Source organism: Heterodontus francisci, chromosome 20, assembly GCF_036365525.1.
Source record: "Heterodontus francisci isolate sHetFra1 chromosome 20, sHetFra1.hap1, whole genome shotgun sequence".
Taxonomy (NCBI): Eukaryota; Metazoa; Chordata; class Chondrichthyes; order Heterodontiformes; family Heterodontidae; genus Heterodontus; species Heterodontus francisci.
This window is the reverse complement of record NC_090390.1, coordinates 77,683,105-77,698,818: the sequence shown is the minus strand read 5'-3', so window position 1 is coordinate 77,698,818 and position 15,714 is coordinate 77,683,105. Positions and strand designations below refer to the sequence as shown.

The window sequence follows — 15,714 nt, the reverse complement described above, 5'->3', positions numbered from 1 at the left end:
AATAAACACTGTGGAATAGGGTGGGAAAACATTACCATTTTTGCCCTTCAATCTTTTCAACAACCAAGTTTAAAGATATACATCAGATCTAATTAAATTTGTGTATGCATCAATATGTTCCAGTAAAAATTCTAAATCCCCATCTGTTATGCACTGTTTTAAAGTTTCTGCAATGTTTTGGAAACTATTCTGCTGCAAGCAAAAAAAAAAACCACTGATGCATCTAGCATTTCATCAGATTTAGTCAGCATTTCTCTCATTTTTCTGAGGTGTATCGATCTAATATTTTAAAAGATCCTCGTATTTTTCATTCACTTGGGATGTTCAAGGATACAAATAGATGCAGTTAAAACTGAAGATGCAGTTTAAAACTGACACCCAGTGAACATAAAACATATATCCTACTTATCTAAGGCTGGATTATTTTGTAGTGTGTCTAGGATGGGGCAAACTTTAATTCTAAAGCTTGTAGCTACCCAATAACAAGCATGGAGTTAAAGTTTAGAATAGCAGCCATCTTCTACCACTAGCTACATTCAAAATTGTCCAGAATTTATAAAGCACTTTATGTATCTAGAGGAAAAAACAGCATTAGACCAATTTTTCTACTTAGATCCTGAAAGTTTGGCACAGCAATTTTTTTAGACGCCTGGATCAAAGACCTACGATTTCTGAATCAACTGCAGGTTTTTCTGCATCCTTAAATAATATTACAAACACATCAAAACCTCTTCAGTGAAGTTAACTGCTGACTCATCCAAATCCAACTATGGGAGTAGCCTGCTGTTTCCTTTCCCATAAATAATACACACGTGGAATAGTTTAGCAGAGGTCATTGATGCAAATATAAATAGGTTCAAGCCAACTACATACAATTCTGGTAAATGGAGGTTTTGGGGGAGGGGGGGGGTTACGGTGAATGGTTAAGGCTTTTTTTGAACAAGAGGCCTACCTGCCTAAATTTTCTCATGTCCCTTAATTTACATGGCTTCCCAATACAGAAATCTAGCTGAAAAAAAAAACTTTCCCTACCCCCTTCTAATTTTCTGGCTTAAATATGTTGACTCATGCAGAGGTACAGTCCCAAAAAATGCCTGGCAATTGTCATTCTTCCCAGGAGCCAGAACATGAAGTCAGTGGGCTATGTCATCACGAGGCCAAAGTTGACCCCATTTAGTCTTCATGAATTATGTACCCACTTCCAACAATATTCACTGGATATCAATCAGGAATGGAATTTGCAAGTAATTTTTCCTTTAACTGAACAAAGGATAGTGACAAATCAAAACCCAAAATGCTGGAAATACTCAGCAGGTCTGGCATCTGTGGCGAGATGAAAGGTCACTTACCTGAAACGTTAACTCTGCTTCTCTCTCCACAGATGCTGCCAGACCTGTTGAGTATTTCCAGCAATTTTTGTTTTTACTTCAGATTTCCAGCATCCTGCAGTACTTTGCTTTTATGATGGCGACAAATCATGATGCCTCCACTGCCACTATAGGCGAGGTTGGTTAACTTAGATCCATGGATCAAACCCACACTTTAATATTCAGAATAACAATGTCACAGTGTATTTTACCACTAAACATTTCGTGGGCTGGGGGACGGGAGTGGGAGAAGAGAAACTATTTAATAATCTAATAAAAATGCACAATATAGACTATAAAGAGCTGGAATATGAATCAGGCTGCATTGAAATCCTGCTCTATCCATTGAAAATTACAAAATATTGCAAAGAAAATACAATCTTTAATCCCTTTAGAAACTACCTATACCATTTAAAAAAAAGACACTGCAAAATTATCCAGCCCTAGGAGGTATTTTAAAAAAAATGAATACATACAACAGCCCTGTTTCATTTAAGGGAACCATAGCATTGTGGTTACGTTACTGGACTAGTAATCCATGGTCTGGCGATATTAGTTCAAATCACACATGGCATTTGGAATTCAAAAAAAAAGCTGGCATCAGTAATGGTGACCATGTAACTAATAGATTATTATAAAAACCCAGCAGCTTCACTAATGCCCTTTAAGGAAGGAAATCTGTTGTCCTTATTTGGTCTGGCCTAAATGTGACTACAGACCCACAGCAATGTGATTGACTCTAAATTGCCCTCTGAAATGGCCTCACAAGCTATTTAGTAAGGGCAATTAGGGATGGGCAAAAAATGTTGGCCTCAGCAGCAATGCCCACATCCCATGAATAAATGAATGAAAAAAAAATCCCATACCTGGCAACATAGCAGTTTGCTTAGTTTTGACAGGGGCTCCCATCGAATAAACAAAAACCTCACTCTTCTCTCCTTGCATGCTGCTTTCCAGCTTTCTTTAGATGTTCTTCTAAATAAACAGTCATTTCACAAAGAAATTGAAATGGTATGTATCTTGCACAATGTTTGGGTTGGGGGTTGGTTTCATAAGAGTCCAATTAGGAGAGAAACTAATGGAAAGACAGAAGGGGAAAGAAAGTTGCATTGGGTTACCCATTCCTCTTGGCTATGATATATATATATATAAAAAAAAACTTTGAGGGAATAGGAATATAATTCAGTAGCCCTGGAATTACAATACTTCCTTAACTGGACATTCATTGAGACTAATGTACTGTGTTAGCACTCCACAATGTAATTTCAGAGTATATATTTTTTAAATGACATTTTATTGCAAGTAATCAAGCTGGCACTTAATTCACTTGTGAGAAAGAGCTTCTATATTTCACTCACAGCTGTGCTGCTTATTCATTGCCAGTTGAATTCACATGGAAATCAGACTCAACTTGTGCTGGCCAAAATTAGGCACAGTCACAAGTACATCATGAACAGGTGACTACTATTAAAAATAAAATGTGCACTTAAGGTGAGTGATGCCAGGATCATCTGGCTCATCAGAGAAAGCATCAAGGCTAAACTTGATCTGGAAGTGCAGGTTAGATATGTTGGTAAAGCTGTCTCTGAAACACCCTTACAACACGGCTTAAACCCCAACTTTAGAAAAACATTTTCTGCACTAGTATGAATTAAATTTCTAGCAGCCATGCTCTGAGCAAGTGCTAATTATGTGCTGTGGGTTCAAATCCAGAGAAGCTGGGTAAAAGCTTCCTGTAATTCCTTCATATAGGAGCTTACATTGGCGGAGATAGAATTTCATTACGTCAGCTTGGATTCAAACTTCTGTTTCAGCAGTGAAAGGACAGTGTGCTAATGCACTGTACCGTAAACGGACTTCCCCAAAAGTCCATTTCCCTTTCATTTTCTTGGCACTTCTCACTTCCTCTGCTGAAAGACGACATGCCATAACTGACAGTACACCAGAATCTCATTCAATTCTTTAGCCATTCATGTGTCAGGCTAGGGTGGTGAATGTTGTCCAGCTAGTTGACTGCAGTGGGGCTCACAGTTGAGTCTGATCCTTGCTTCACCTCATGGCCACACAATTAAGCAAAGATTAATGGACAGCAGGCAGGAATGGGGGTTCTGGCTGTTTCTGCTCCTCCCTCCCTACACCAGGGTGACTTGGTCCAAAGATAGCAGTCCAGTTGCCACCAAGAATCCAATCTGAGATCCTTCTTGTCCTTGTGGCTCAAAAATGTAGCTGAATGAAATTAGAGTCTTTTTATACATAAGAAAAAAAAGACAATCCTCAACACTGCATGTATACATGTTTATTCAATGTCTTAAAAGAAGATATTGATAAAGTGACATGAAATAGGTTAAGATAAACCCTGCATAACCTGGTAACTATAAGTATTTGAGAAAGACAAAATACCGACAGTTCTTGATTTTACTGATTACAATAGTTTTTCCAAACACTGACATTCACCCTTTTCTGCAGGGACAAAGCAAAACAGAGCTCCTGTGGTCAAAAGTCTATGGACCATCACCACACAGTTAAAATACAGCCAAACCTCGTTACAACAAACCTTCTGTTACATCAAACTTTCCCCAGGCCCCCAACAAAAGCTCCATTTTAGTTTTAATTTTTAAAAAAAGTCCAAAGAATTCAATCCCTTGATGAAACAAACTTTGTTATAACATGCAGACCAGCAGATCAATCGGCACCATTTGTAATGAATTATCTTTCATTCTTTTTCCCAGTTATAATAAACTGCGCAGTTATAATTGCTTTTACCATTCACAGAATATTCTAATGCCACCATCATTGCCTGGATGCAGAACTGAAAACAAAAAAAAATTGGTGAAACATTTTTTCCCCAGCAGTCGGTGGTGAAGGAATAAATTCAAAACTGGAGCTCAAACCTTGGCAAGGTGAAGCCCCCACCCCCGCCACTGACAAAAACCACCACTGGTTAGTAATAATGAGGTTCCACTGTAATAGCCCATTCAACACAACAGGCCTGAAAAGATGTTTGTTCGACAAACAGATCTTCAACCCTTTGAGCATTATTCTAACAATCCCCCCCTACCATTTTCTAGAAATAAAAACAAGATTCCCAAATACTCCAGTTTTTCTACAGAATACTGATTAAGAAATGTTCATGTTATGCATTAAGCATATTCCCAATTACTTATCAATATATAGTTTACAGGACAGCATTTGCCAAACCTAAAATAATCTGTCTTTCTTCTAGCTGGCCAGGAACCCAGCCTGACCAGTTTTTCACTCTACATCGTAGTAGTCCTGCTGTGACTGTTTTTTTTAACTACATGATTAAAGTGACAGGCTAAATCTGCCATGTTTAATTAGGGTGTAGTTTCCATCACCAGGAAGCCAGAGTCACACCTTGAAAGTTTAAAACAAAAAAATTATTTTCTTCTTAGATTTCTTGTTCCACAAGGGAAGTCCATACTCAAAGGGTTTATTGTAAAGGACCATTGGGTAACTATGACAATCAATGATTGAACGTCCTGCCTGACAACTTGCCAGTGACAATCCTCCATTCAGCGTTGCATTACCTTCTGACAACTTCCAGTGTTAGGGCATCATTTTCCCTCTCAGATCCGCCTATTTAACAGGTCAGACAAATGGTGTCAACGCATTCAGCGTAATTTGTGCTTCACTGTCAAATGGTACCTCTGTTTATTGCTGTTATTATTATACCAGAGCACTATTATGATTAACTAATATTAAACGCCTCTGCAAAAAGTGCTAAGAGTTTTCATATAAAAATTCTGTTATGGTTGCGGCACTCATGGCAGGAACAACCAAAGGAAGTCATTTACTACAGAACATGACTCCGTTCGTGAATGGATTACTAAAACCAGCACTGGAATTCAATTGCACAAAAAGTTTACATCATGTGCGGAATGTATTTTCTAACTTTTTTTAAGCAAATGATTTGAAATTAACATTTACAGAAAGAAGAAAAATTTTAAAAAATGAGAAAATGCACGAACTGTTCAAAATGTATGATAGACAGAATTTAGAAGATTAGTTTGCGGTGTAGTGTTCAGTGAAGGATTGGCCATATATCCTGCAGTTATCTTGCCTGCAGTGTTGTTGTGAGATGCCGATCCCATTCCATATGATATTAGGGACTGAGGTACCGAGGGAGCAGGTGGAAGAGCGTGTGCGTATTCCTGCGACGTCACAGACCATGGGAAAGTGCCCGATCTGCTATATGGCTGGTGTCCATTGTGGTTCGAAACAGAAGGCACACCAGAACAGTAACAGTTATCCACAGAGCAGACGAGAATTTTGCGCCCACCATAACCAACTGACTGGGAAAGTACAGACTGCTGGGGAGGCGTGCCATTGGGATAGTGAGTTGTATTGAAGACTGGACCCGTGTGGACGGGTTGCGGACCGCTGGTCAGTCCCACAATGTGTGGGGAAGAGCTGCAGGGCACAAGGGACTGTGCTGACTGGCCCTCTACGACAGGCCCACCCTGGCCCATGAATTGGCTGGCAACATTCCCAGCCGTTACTTCCAGGAAGCCATTGTCCACAGCAGATGTCGTGGGCATAGGGAAAGCAGTGGAGTGCTTGCGTTTTTCTCCAGCAGCATTGGAAATGTTGCAGGTGTAAGCAGGAACGCTCTGCAGAAACGGTACAGGAGTGCTTATTGTCCCTGTTGAAGTACAGCAAAGAAAAAACAGGTTACACCAGGAATCTACAATTATTGCAAGCATGCACACAAGTACCATTGCTAGTTAGTCTGTGGACTGGTTTTACAACATTGACAACACAAAACATTTGGTTTGTTTAAGCTTCTGTTTTCCCTCTAAAACATTTCAACATGAGACACAGGCTTTTGTCCAAATTATACAAACTGCTTTTCCTGCTTACATATAAAAATACAAGTAACCCATTAAGAGACTCGGGATTAACAGCTACAGAAATATTGCACCACAAGGGGTTGTACTTACCTGGCACACTGGGGTCATTTTACCAAACCCTAGATTTACTAAAGTGTGTTGATTCCCCACCTGAATGTAGATGCACCCTGGAGCTTTCCCAGTTTCTTCATGCACCAGCCCTTGAATTAATATTTAAGTGATGGTGCTCTGCCTCTCTCAGTCTGCCTGAAAATGAAGCAAGTTACCAGTGACCAGCTGGGCTTTCAAATCAGCACCTGCTTGACTGTCCGATACTTTGATTCAGATTTCAATTTTAAATGGTGCCGCTGGGTGCAGTGAGCACATGTTGACTGCAAACCAGCTTCTTTCACCATAAGGAATGTGGGGCCAATGGAATGTCACCTTATAAAGCATGACAAGTGCAGAAACCGAATGGGGAAGGCTCCACAGTCAAGACCGCTGGGCAGTCTTTCCAAACCCGGGCAGGTTACTAAATATATGGTCTACCAAAAAAATCGTCCACCTCAGTTGGGTGAGCTCATCTCTATGTTCTGATGAAAGGTCCCAGGCCTGAAACGTTAACTGTTTCTCTCTTCACAGATGCTGCCAGACCTGCTGAGTATTTCCAGCACTTTCTGTTTTTATTTCTTTATATATATATAGCATTCATTATAAATAATACTATAGTTACTTTCACAGGGAAAAGCTGGTAAAATGATTATCTGATGAACTGACACTTATTAACCAACTTTACAGCTCCTATTTTCTTTTGTTCTCAGATATGGACAACACAGGGAAGGTTGCACTTAATGCCTATCCCTATTTGCCTAACATATGTAATGCAGGACCAGGTTAGGTGAAAGATATTGGTGAATCAATTGGATTTCATTTTTGCAATCCAACAGCTTTCCGAGTGCCAGATCACAAATTAACATTAATTTCAAATTTCACAATTTGTCATGGTGAGGTTTGAATTCTCACCCCTGGGTTGTTGGTAGCCCAGTACCACATCATTATCATATCTAACATAATAGTGGGATGCAGGTGAAAAATTTAAAAAGGTTTACGAATAAAAAGTCATGTGAGCAAAAGTATTTGAACTAATATTGATGAAATCACAAGTCAAAATAGCTGCTTTCAACTCAGATTACTGACAGTTGCTAGTGGAAGATAGAAAACAACCTGCTTTTGCAGTTGGGAGGGATAAAAATACCTGGTAATATTTCTAAAAAATAACTGCAAGAAACAATGTGGAACAGGGAACATTTTTGCCTGGAGATCCCTTTTAAATACTATATATATTTAAACTAGTTCAATATAGTTGACCACTGGGTTATGCTGGTTGTAGGCAGATTGCTGAAATCTAAATATAGCTTTACACTGGTATATTTTCCACTCAATGGCAGTATTCACAATGATTGGAAAGAGCAGAGCAGAGCAGCTCAAGTCAGAAAGCTAGTGAATTTTCTGTGTACTTAAGATAATTTTCTGAAGCAATATGTTCTAAAACCAACAAGAGGGCAGGTGATACTAGATTTAGTAATAAGCCAGACTTAGTAAATAACCTAACAGTAAGGAAACATTTATCGAACAATGATTATAATGAGATCGAATTCAATATTAGTAACAGTAAGTTTCTCCCATTCAAATGTAAGAATCTAGAGTTTGGTAAGGCTAACTTTAATGGGATGAGACAGAGACTGACAACAGTAAACTGGTCAAAACAGTTATTGGGTAAAACCACATATGAACTGTGGGAGGTATTCATAGTCTAGCTTAACACCAGTATATACTATTAACGGGAAAAAGTTCTACTTAACCAAATAATAAAAGGAGCCATGGTGAACAAAAGATGTGAAAGATAACATAAAACTTAAGGAAATAGTGTACAAAAGTGCAAAGAATAGCGTACATCCAAGGGACGGGGGTGATATATAAAGAACAGCAAAGGAAGACACAAAAGATAGAAAGAGCTGCAAAACAGGAAAATGAAAAGAAACTTGTGTGGGATATCAAAATTAACAGTTTTTAAGAGGGTAATTGTAAGCTTTTTAAAAACTGATAGATAATACTGTAAATGAAAAAAGGAAATGCCAGACTTAAGTGAATAAATATTTTGTATCAGCCTTCAAAGTAGAAGAGGAGGTAAATATATCTGATATTCCAGGTAAAGCAAGAACATATCAAGGACTGGCACTCACTAAAGTTAATACAAGCAAGAAAACAGTATTAAAAAGGCATTAAAGCCTGATAAATCCCCAGAACCTGATTGTTTTCACACAGAAGTAGGTGAAGTAAATGCAGATGCTTCAGCCATAATCTTCCAAAGCACTCAATTTGCAAATTGTCCCTTTAGATTGGAAAGTTGCAAATATAACTCCATTATTTAAGAAAGGTAAGAAGGAAATTATAGACCTCTTAGTCTAACATTTGATGTGGACAAGCTATTGGAATCTATTATTAAGGACAGTGACTAAGCATTTGGAGAAATTTAAGCTGATTAGAGAGAGCCAACATGGATCTGTAAAGGATGGGTCATGTCCAACAAATTTAATTTTAAATTTAATGTCTATGGATATAGTTTATACAGACCTCCAGAAAGCACTTGATAAGGTTCCACATAAGAGACAGTTAGCTAAAATTAAAGCACATGGAATTGAAGGCAAATTATCGATCTGGTTAGTAGAAAAAGAGTAGTGTTAACTCGTGTGTATTCTAACTGGAAGGAAGAATCAAGTGGTGTCCCATCTGTGCTACGGTCTCAACTATTCACTATATTTATCAATAACTTAATGTAATTGAGGTCTGAGCGACTGAACACATGACTGTAGAATTGGTGTAGGAGGGAGGGCATCAGATTTTTGAGGCATTGGGACCTGTTTCTGGGGCAGGTGGAACCTGTACAAAATGGACGGGTTGCACCTCAGCAGGACTGGCATTAACATCCTAACAGGGAGAGCTGTTGGGGAGGATTTAAACTAGATTGAAAGGGGGATGGGAACCTGAGAAGGATTGGTAGGAAGCAAAACTGATAACAGGAAGTAGTAAAGTAGTCAGGTAAATTAGAAGACAGATGAAGCAAAGGCATCAAATAGGATCAGAATACAGAATAATAAAAAGACAAAGTTAAGGGAATTCTATCTGAATGCAGGCAGCATTTGCAACAAGTTAGATGATTTGAAGGCACAAATAGAGGTAAATGAGTATGATTTAATTGCCATAACAGAGACATGGTTACAGGGTGACCAAGAGTGGGAACTAAATATTTAAGGATATTCGTCACTTAAGAAGAATAGGCAAAAAGGAAAAGCAGGTGGGGTAGAGCTCTTAAGTACATTAGTGAGAAAGGATCTTAGATCGAAGGATCAAGATGTCGAATCAGTTTGGGTGCAGCCAAGAAACAGCAAGGGGCAGAAAACATTAGTGGGAGTTGTTTGCAGGCCACCAAACAGTAGTGGTAATGTTGGGCACAGTATAAATCAGGAAATTAGAGGTACATGTAATATGGGTACTACAGTAATAATGGGCACCTTCAATTTACATATAGACTGGGTAAACCTAATCAGCATTAATGTTGTGGAGGATGAATTCCTGGGTGTGTACGAGATGGGTTTCTGGAGCAATACGTTGAAGAACCAACTAGGGATCGGGTTATTGTAGATTTAGTAGTATGTAATGAGAAAGGGCTAATTAATAACCTTGCTGTAAAGGAGCCTTTGGGAAATAGTGACCATAATATGATAGAAATTTACATTAAATTTGAAAATGATATAGTTCATTTTGAAACAGGGTCATGAAGTTGGCTATGGTGGATTGGAAAAATACACTAAAAGATTTGATGGTAGACAGGCAATGGCTAGTATTTAAAGTAGTATTACATGGTCTACAACGAATATACATTCCTCTAAGACACAAAAACCCCACAGGAAAGATGAATCAACCTTGGTTAACAAAAGAAGTTAAAGATTGCATTAGATCAAAGGAAGTGGCTCATAAGGTTGCCAGAAGAAGCGGTAAGCCTGAGGATTGGGAGCAATTTAGAATCCAGCAAAGGGTGACCAAGAAACTGATAAAGGGAAAAGAGAATATGAATGCAAGCTAGCGAGAAACACAAAGGCAGACTGTAAAAGCCTCTTTATGTATGTGAAAAGGAAAAGATTAGCAAGGACAAATGCAGGCGGAGCCAGGAGAATTTTAATGGAGAATAGGGAAATGGCACAGAAACATAGGAATTACTTTGTGTCCATCTCCCAGAAATACTAGGGAACTAAGGGACTTGTGAAAATGAGGAACTGAAAGAAATTAGTATTAAAAAAAGAGATAGTACTCACAAAATTAACTGGATTGAAGGCTGATAAATCCCCTGGACCAGATGAACTAGATCCCAAATTGTTGAAGGAGGTGGTTATAGAGATAGTGGATGCATTGGAGATTATCTTTCAAAATTCTATAGATTTTAAAAAGGTTCCTGCATCAAATGTAACCCCACTATTTAAGAAAGGAGGGGAGAGAAAATGGGGGACTACAGACCTGTCAGTTTGACGTCAGTAGTAGGGAAAATGTTAAAATCTATTATAAAGGATGTGATAACTAGACATTTGGAAAATAATGATATGATTGGACAGAGACAACATGGATTTATGAAAGGGAAATTATATTTGACAAACCTGTTGGGAGTTTTTTTTTGAGGATGTTAACTGTAGCATAGATAAAGAACCAGTGGATGTGGTGTATTTGGATTTTCAGAAGGCTTTTGATAAGGTCCCACACAGGAGGTTAGTGAACAAAATTAGAGCACATGGGATTGGGGGTAATATACTGGTATAGATTGAGAATTGGTTAACAGAAAGAAAACAGAGAGTAGGAATAAACGGGTCATTCTCAGGATGGCAGACTGTTATTAGTGGGGTACCGCAAGGACCAGTGCCGGGACCACAGCTGTTCACAATCTATATAAATAATATGGATGTGGAGACCAAATGTAATATTTCCAAATTTGCTGGTAACACAAAACTAGGTGCGCATGTAAGTTGTGAGGAGGATGCAAGGAGGCTTTAGGAAGTGTTGAAGTCCAAAGGGACCAAGGAAGGCAAATTGTATGTTGGCCTTTATCGCAAGGGGATTTACGTACAGGAGTAAAAATGTCTTGCTGCAATTGTATACAGCCTTGGTGAGACTGCACCTGGAGTACTGTGTACAGTTTTGGTCTCCTTATCTAAGGAAGGATATACTTGCTGTAGAGGGAGTACAACAGAGGTTCACCCTGGGATGGCGGGATTGTCTTATGAGGAGAGACTGAAGAAACTGGGCTTGTATTCTCCAGAGTTTTGAAGAATGAGAGCTGATCTCATTCAAATTTACAAACTTCTTACAAGGCGTGACAGGGTGGATGTAAATAGGATGTTTCCCCTGGCTGATGAGTCTGGAAGACTAAGATAATGAGGAGGAAATTTCTTCACTCAGAAGGTGGTGAATCTTTGGAATTCTCTACTCCAGAGGGCTGTGGAAGCTCAATCATTGAGCGTGTTCAAGACAGAAATGCACAGATTTCTGGATACTACTGACATCAACGGATATGGGGATAGCGTGGAAAAGTGGCTCTGAGGTAGATGATCAGTCATGATCTAATTGAATGGTGGAGCAAGCTTGATGGACTGAATGGCCTACTCCTGCTCCTATGTTCCAAATGGAGAGCCATATATTAAAGTTTGCCAAGGACACAAAGATTGGTGGCAGCGAATAGCCCACACAGGAGTATAAAATTACTAAGAGATACTGATAGATTTAAAACGGTGGGCAAAACTGTGGCAGATGGATTTCAACACAGGTAAAGTGTGAAAACATATTTTCTGGACCAAAAAAAGGACATGTTCGAGTATTTTTTTTTAAATGGTGAAAATGAACAATTTAAGGGTACACAAACCACCAAAATATAGCAGACAGCTACGAACAAAAATCAGAGAGACTAATGGAATGTTAGCCTTTATAACTAGAGGGTTAGAATATTAAAGGGAAGTTTTGCTACAGCTATATACAACCTTGGTTAGACCACATCTGGAGTAGTGTACAGGATTTATGGATCTTGGGGTTTGAAGCATTAGATTATGGGCAGAGACTACATAATCTAGGCTTGAATTCCTGGAATATAGAAGAAAATTAATAGGTGATTTGATTGAGGTTTCAGGATTTTTGAGAGGATAGATAGAAACATTTTCCACTGGTGAGAGAATCTAAAACTAGAGGAAATATTCTTAAATTCAGATCCTTCCCATTCAGAAGGGAAGTTAGGAAACACTTCTTCATGCAAAAGGGTGGTAGAAGTGTAGAACTCCCTCCCAAAAAAAGCAGTTCAATGCTAGGTCAATTAATAATTCTAAATCTGAAAGAGATTTTTTCCTAGACGAGAATTCTGTACTGCATCTATTTTGCATCTCCGAACTCCTCAGGGGAATGGTAGCATAGTAGTAATGTGACTGGACTAGTAATCCAGAGGCCCAGACTAATGCTCCAGAGAGACGTGTTTAAATCTCACCTCGGCAGCTGGGGGATTTTATTTCAATTCATTAACAGATATGGAATAAAATGTTAGTCTCATTAACAATGATCATAAAACCACTAGATTGTTATAAAATCCATCTGGTTTACTAATGTCCTTCAGGGGAGGAAATCTGCCATCCTTACCTGGTCTGGCCTACATGGTAACTGCCCTCTGAAATGCCATAGCAAGCCACTCAGCTGCATCAAATTTCTACAGAAAAAAGCATGTGGGCGGGTGTACCTACACCACATGAACTGCAGCGGTTCAAGAACCTTCTCAAGGGCAACTAGGAATGGGTAATACATGCTGGCCAGGAACACTCACATCCCAAGAACTAATATAAAAAAGCCTGTGCCTGCAGAGAAATTCCTATGTTCCAACCTACTGCTGCCCAATATGCCCCCAGTTTTTGCTCTTCAGAAATAAATAGTGTAAAATCTAAGTATTCTAAAAATAAAGAATGAATATGTAAACTTTAAAATCTCGTACAAAGTTACATCTGGTTTAATTATACCTTAGCTGCTACGCTCTACTTCACGAAGACGACTCTCGGTCGTAAGCCCATATGTGAGTATTTTTTTTAAAATTTGGACTCTTTACCTTCAAGCAACTTTCTGATGTGTTTCTCCTTCTTACCAATCTCATTTAAGAAAGGTTTGGGCTGGAGATGACCAAATTTGGCAGGTGGCAGCCCATTTCCTGTACAAGCTTGAGTCCTTAAAAAAAAAACATAATACACTTTACAAACAGAAAAATTTTTTAAGTTCGGTTTTACATCATGACCATAGAATTTTGTGGTAAATACCTACTCAAGGAGCAGTGTATAGGCAATATATTTTTTCCAGACTGTCTGTTTACATGGTAGAGCAAAATGTGGCTTATTTCGTGCTTATGATATTGTTTTGATAATAGAGCAAAATAAATGTTGGGCCCCACTTAGTAAACTTGCACTTTTCCAATCCAGCATCAGACTGGTGTGAAAAAGCTGTACAGAACCTAGACTTCCTTCTAAATAAATTACTAGATTAACTCCTGTAAGAATGCCATCAACTAGGTTTAAAAGGGGCTGTCATTTTACCAGGAGGAGATGGAAAATGAACAGCTGCACTATATAATGATTACAAGCAGAATAAGGCTGCTTGCCGTCCAAAATGATGAAAACTACTAAACACAATCACATTACTGTTGAAACATTTAAAACTGAAGTCTTTATTTACATAGAGCTTATTTAGAAAAATGTTCTTGGAAGCCTGTGTTCAGATTGTGGCACTCACATTCTAGGCTACAGTGGATAATACTGAAGAAGAGACTTGTTCTGGAGTCGGAAGTCTCTGATGTAGCCCTGCACAATTTCATCCCTCGCAAATGGGAAAATCCCAAAGACAAATAATTATTGTTATCGAGGAAAGAAAATTATTCACCACTTGCTACACATTCAGCTTGTCACCTCAAAGCTTATCAAGTACAAGACACTGACTTTGTGGTGTTTTACGTTCCAAACTTCGATGGTGCAGAATAGTCAACACGAGCTAAAAGCCATAGCTCCAAGAACGATTTACAAAGATCAGAGACAACCAATTATCATTGGGTAATCTCTACTCGAGAAACCATTCATTCACTACATATTTGCTCTGAATGATTTAGTACCATGAATATTAACTGTAAGTTTACAATGTAAAAACACACTCTGCAGATAATTAAGGCAACAACTTTGCTAACACAATGCAAAAAACACAATACTACGGTGCTTTGCAAACGTGCCCAATTCACCTAGAATGCCAATAGCAGAATCAACACTTCAAAGAAAAGGGCACCTTTAAATGAGGGTGGAATTTGCAGGTTTTTTTAATATATAAACTTTAAGGTAATAATGGATTCTGCTCTGATGAAAGGTCAACGACCTCAAATATTAACTCTGTTTCTCTCACCACAGATGCTGCCAGACCTGCTGAGTATTTCCAGCACTTTCTGTTTTAGTTAATGGGTTCTTTTTGTTCCACAACAGGAATTGAAGATAAACAGAATGAACTGTTGGGCTGGATTTTAATCAGCCCTCGACGTCGAGATCAGTGGCGGGGGGGTGGGGGTGCCTGAAGATGGCTCTGGATGAGGCCCACCATGGACCTCGACGCCGGCAGGGCCCGGCCTGATCCTCCTGGCGGCAGCGAAGCACTGTGGTGGTCCCCCACCACTCGGCGACGGGACCACAATCACAATATTCAAATTAATAAAATTAATGCATTTACATATACTTACCTCAGATCTTGAGGGCCCGCCGTGATCTTTGCAGCAGCGGACGGCATCTCACGCCACTGGATCCCCGTCCGGGGACATGAGGCGCCACACCGGTGGGAAGAAAGTAGTGCTGGGGGGGTGGGGTTCGGGGTCAAATAAACCTCATTGGTGTGTGAGATGGTGGGAAGGGTTGTACTTTAAACTTTGTGCAGTTGGGGGAGAAGGGCAGATGTTAAAGGTAAGTAAGTACTTTTGGGGGGAAAAGAGCAAATAGTTAATGCAATTGTTATTATGGGGGTGGGAGAGCAGCAAAAGAAATGTATTTAATTTTATTGAATATGTCTTCAAATATTTAAATAAGCCGGCAGGGCTGATTGACCTTTAAAAATGGCGTCAGCGCCTGCGCACAGGCAGCTGACGCCATTGCCGGGCACGGACAGCCCGCCCTCTCTACGTGATTTTGGGGAGGCCGCCCCGGCTATTTAAATGAACCGCCAAGCTTAAGACTGCGGCAGCTTTTTGGCTGTGCGGGCTGCCAAAATCCAGCTCCTTCAGTCTTCTATGCTTAGTTCCCTAGTGCAGTAGAGGCAAATTCAATGTCACTAGGCAAATACGGTTTCAGTCTTCACTGTCTTTTTATCTGGTGTTTTGAAGCTTCCATCTCTTTATACTCGTGGATGTG

At 39.3% G+C, this 15,714-nt stretch overlaps 1 protein-coding gene across 1 annotated transcript in view; it reads right to left on the bottom strand.

Annotated features, from left to right (window-relative positions):
- Positions 1–3,648: 3,648 nt before the first annotated feature.
- Positions 3,649–15,714, bottom strand: part of LOC137380753 (E3 ubiquitin-protein ligase TRIM8-like) — an 81,306-nt gene continuing 69,240 nt past the window's right edge. The window contains exons 5-6 of the mRNA XM_068053064.1: positions 13,398–13,513; positions 3,649–6,030 (exon numbers count right to left, since the gene is read on the bottom strand). Of these exons, the coding sequence (XP_067909165.1) occupies positions 5,360–6,030; positions 13,398–13,513 (787 nt within the window). The 3' untranslated portion in view covers positions 3,649–5,359. The remainder of the gene's footprint in view (positions 6,031–13,397; positions 13,514–15,714) is intronic.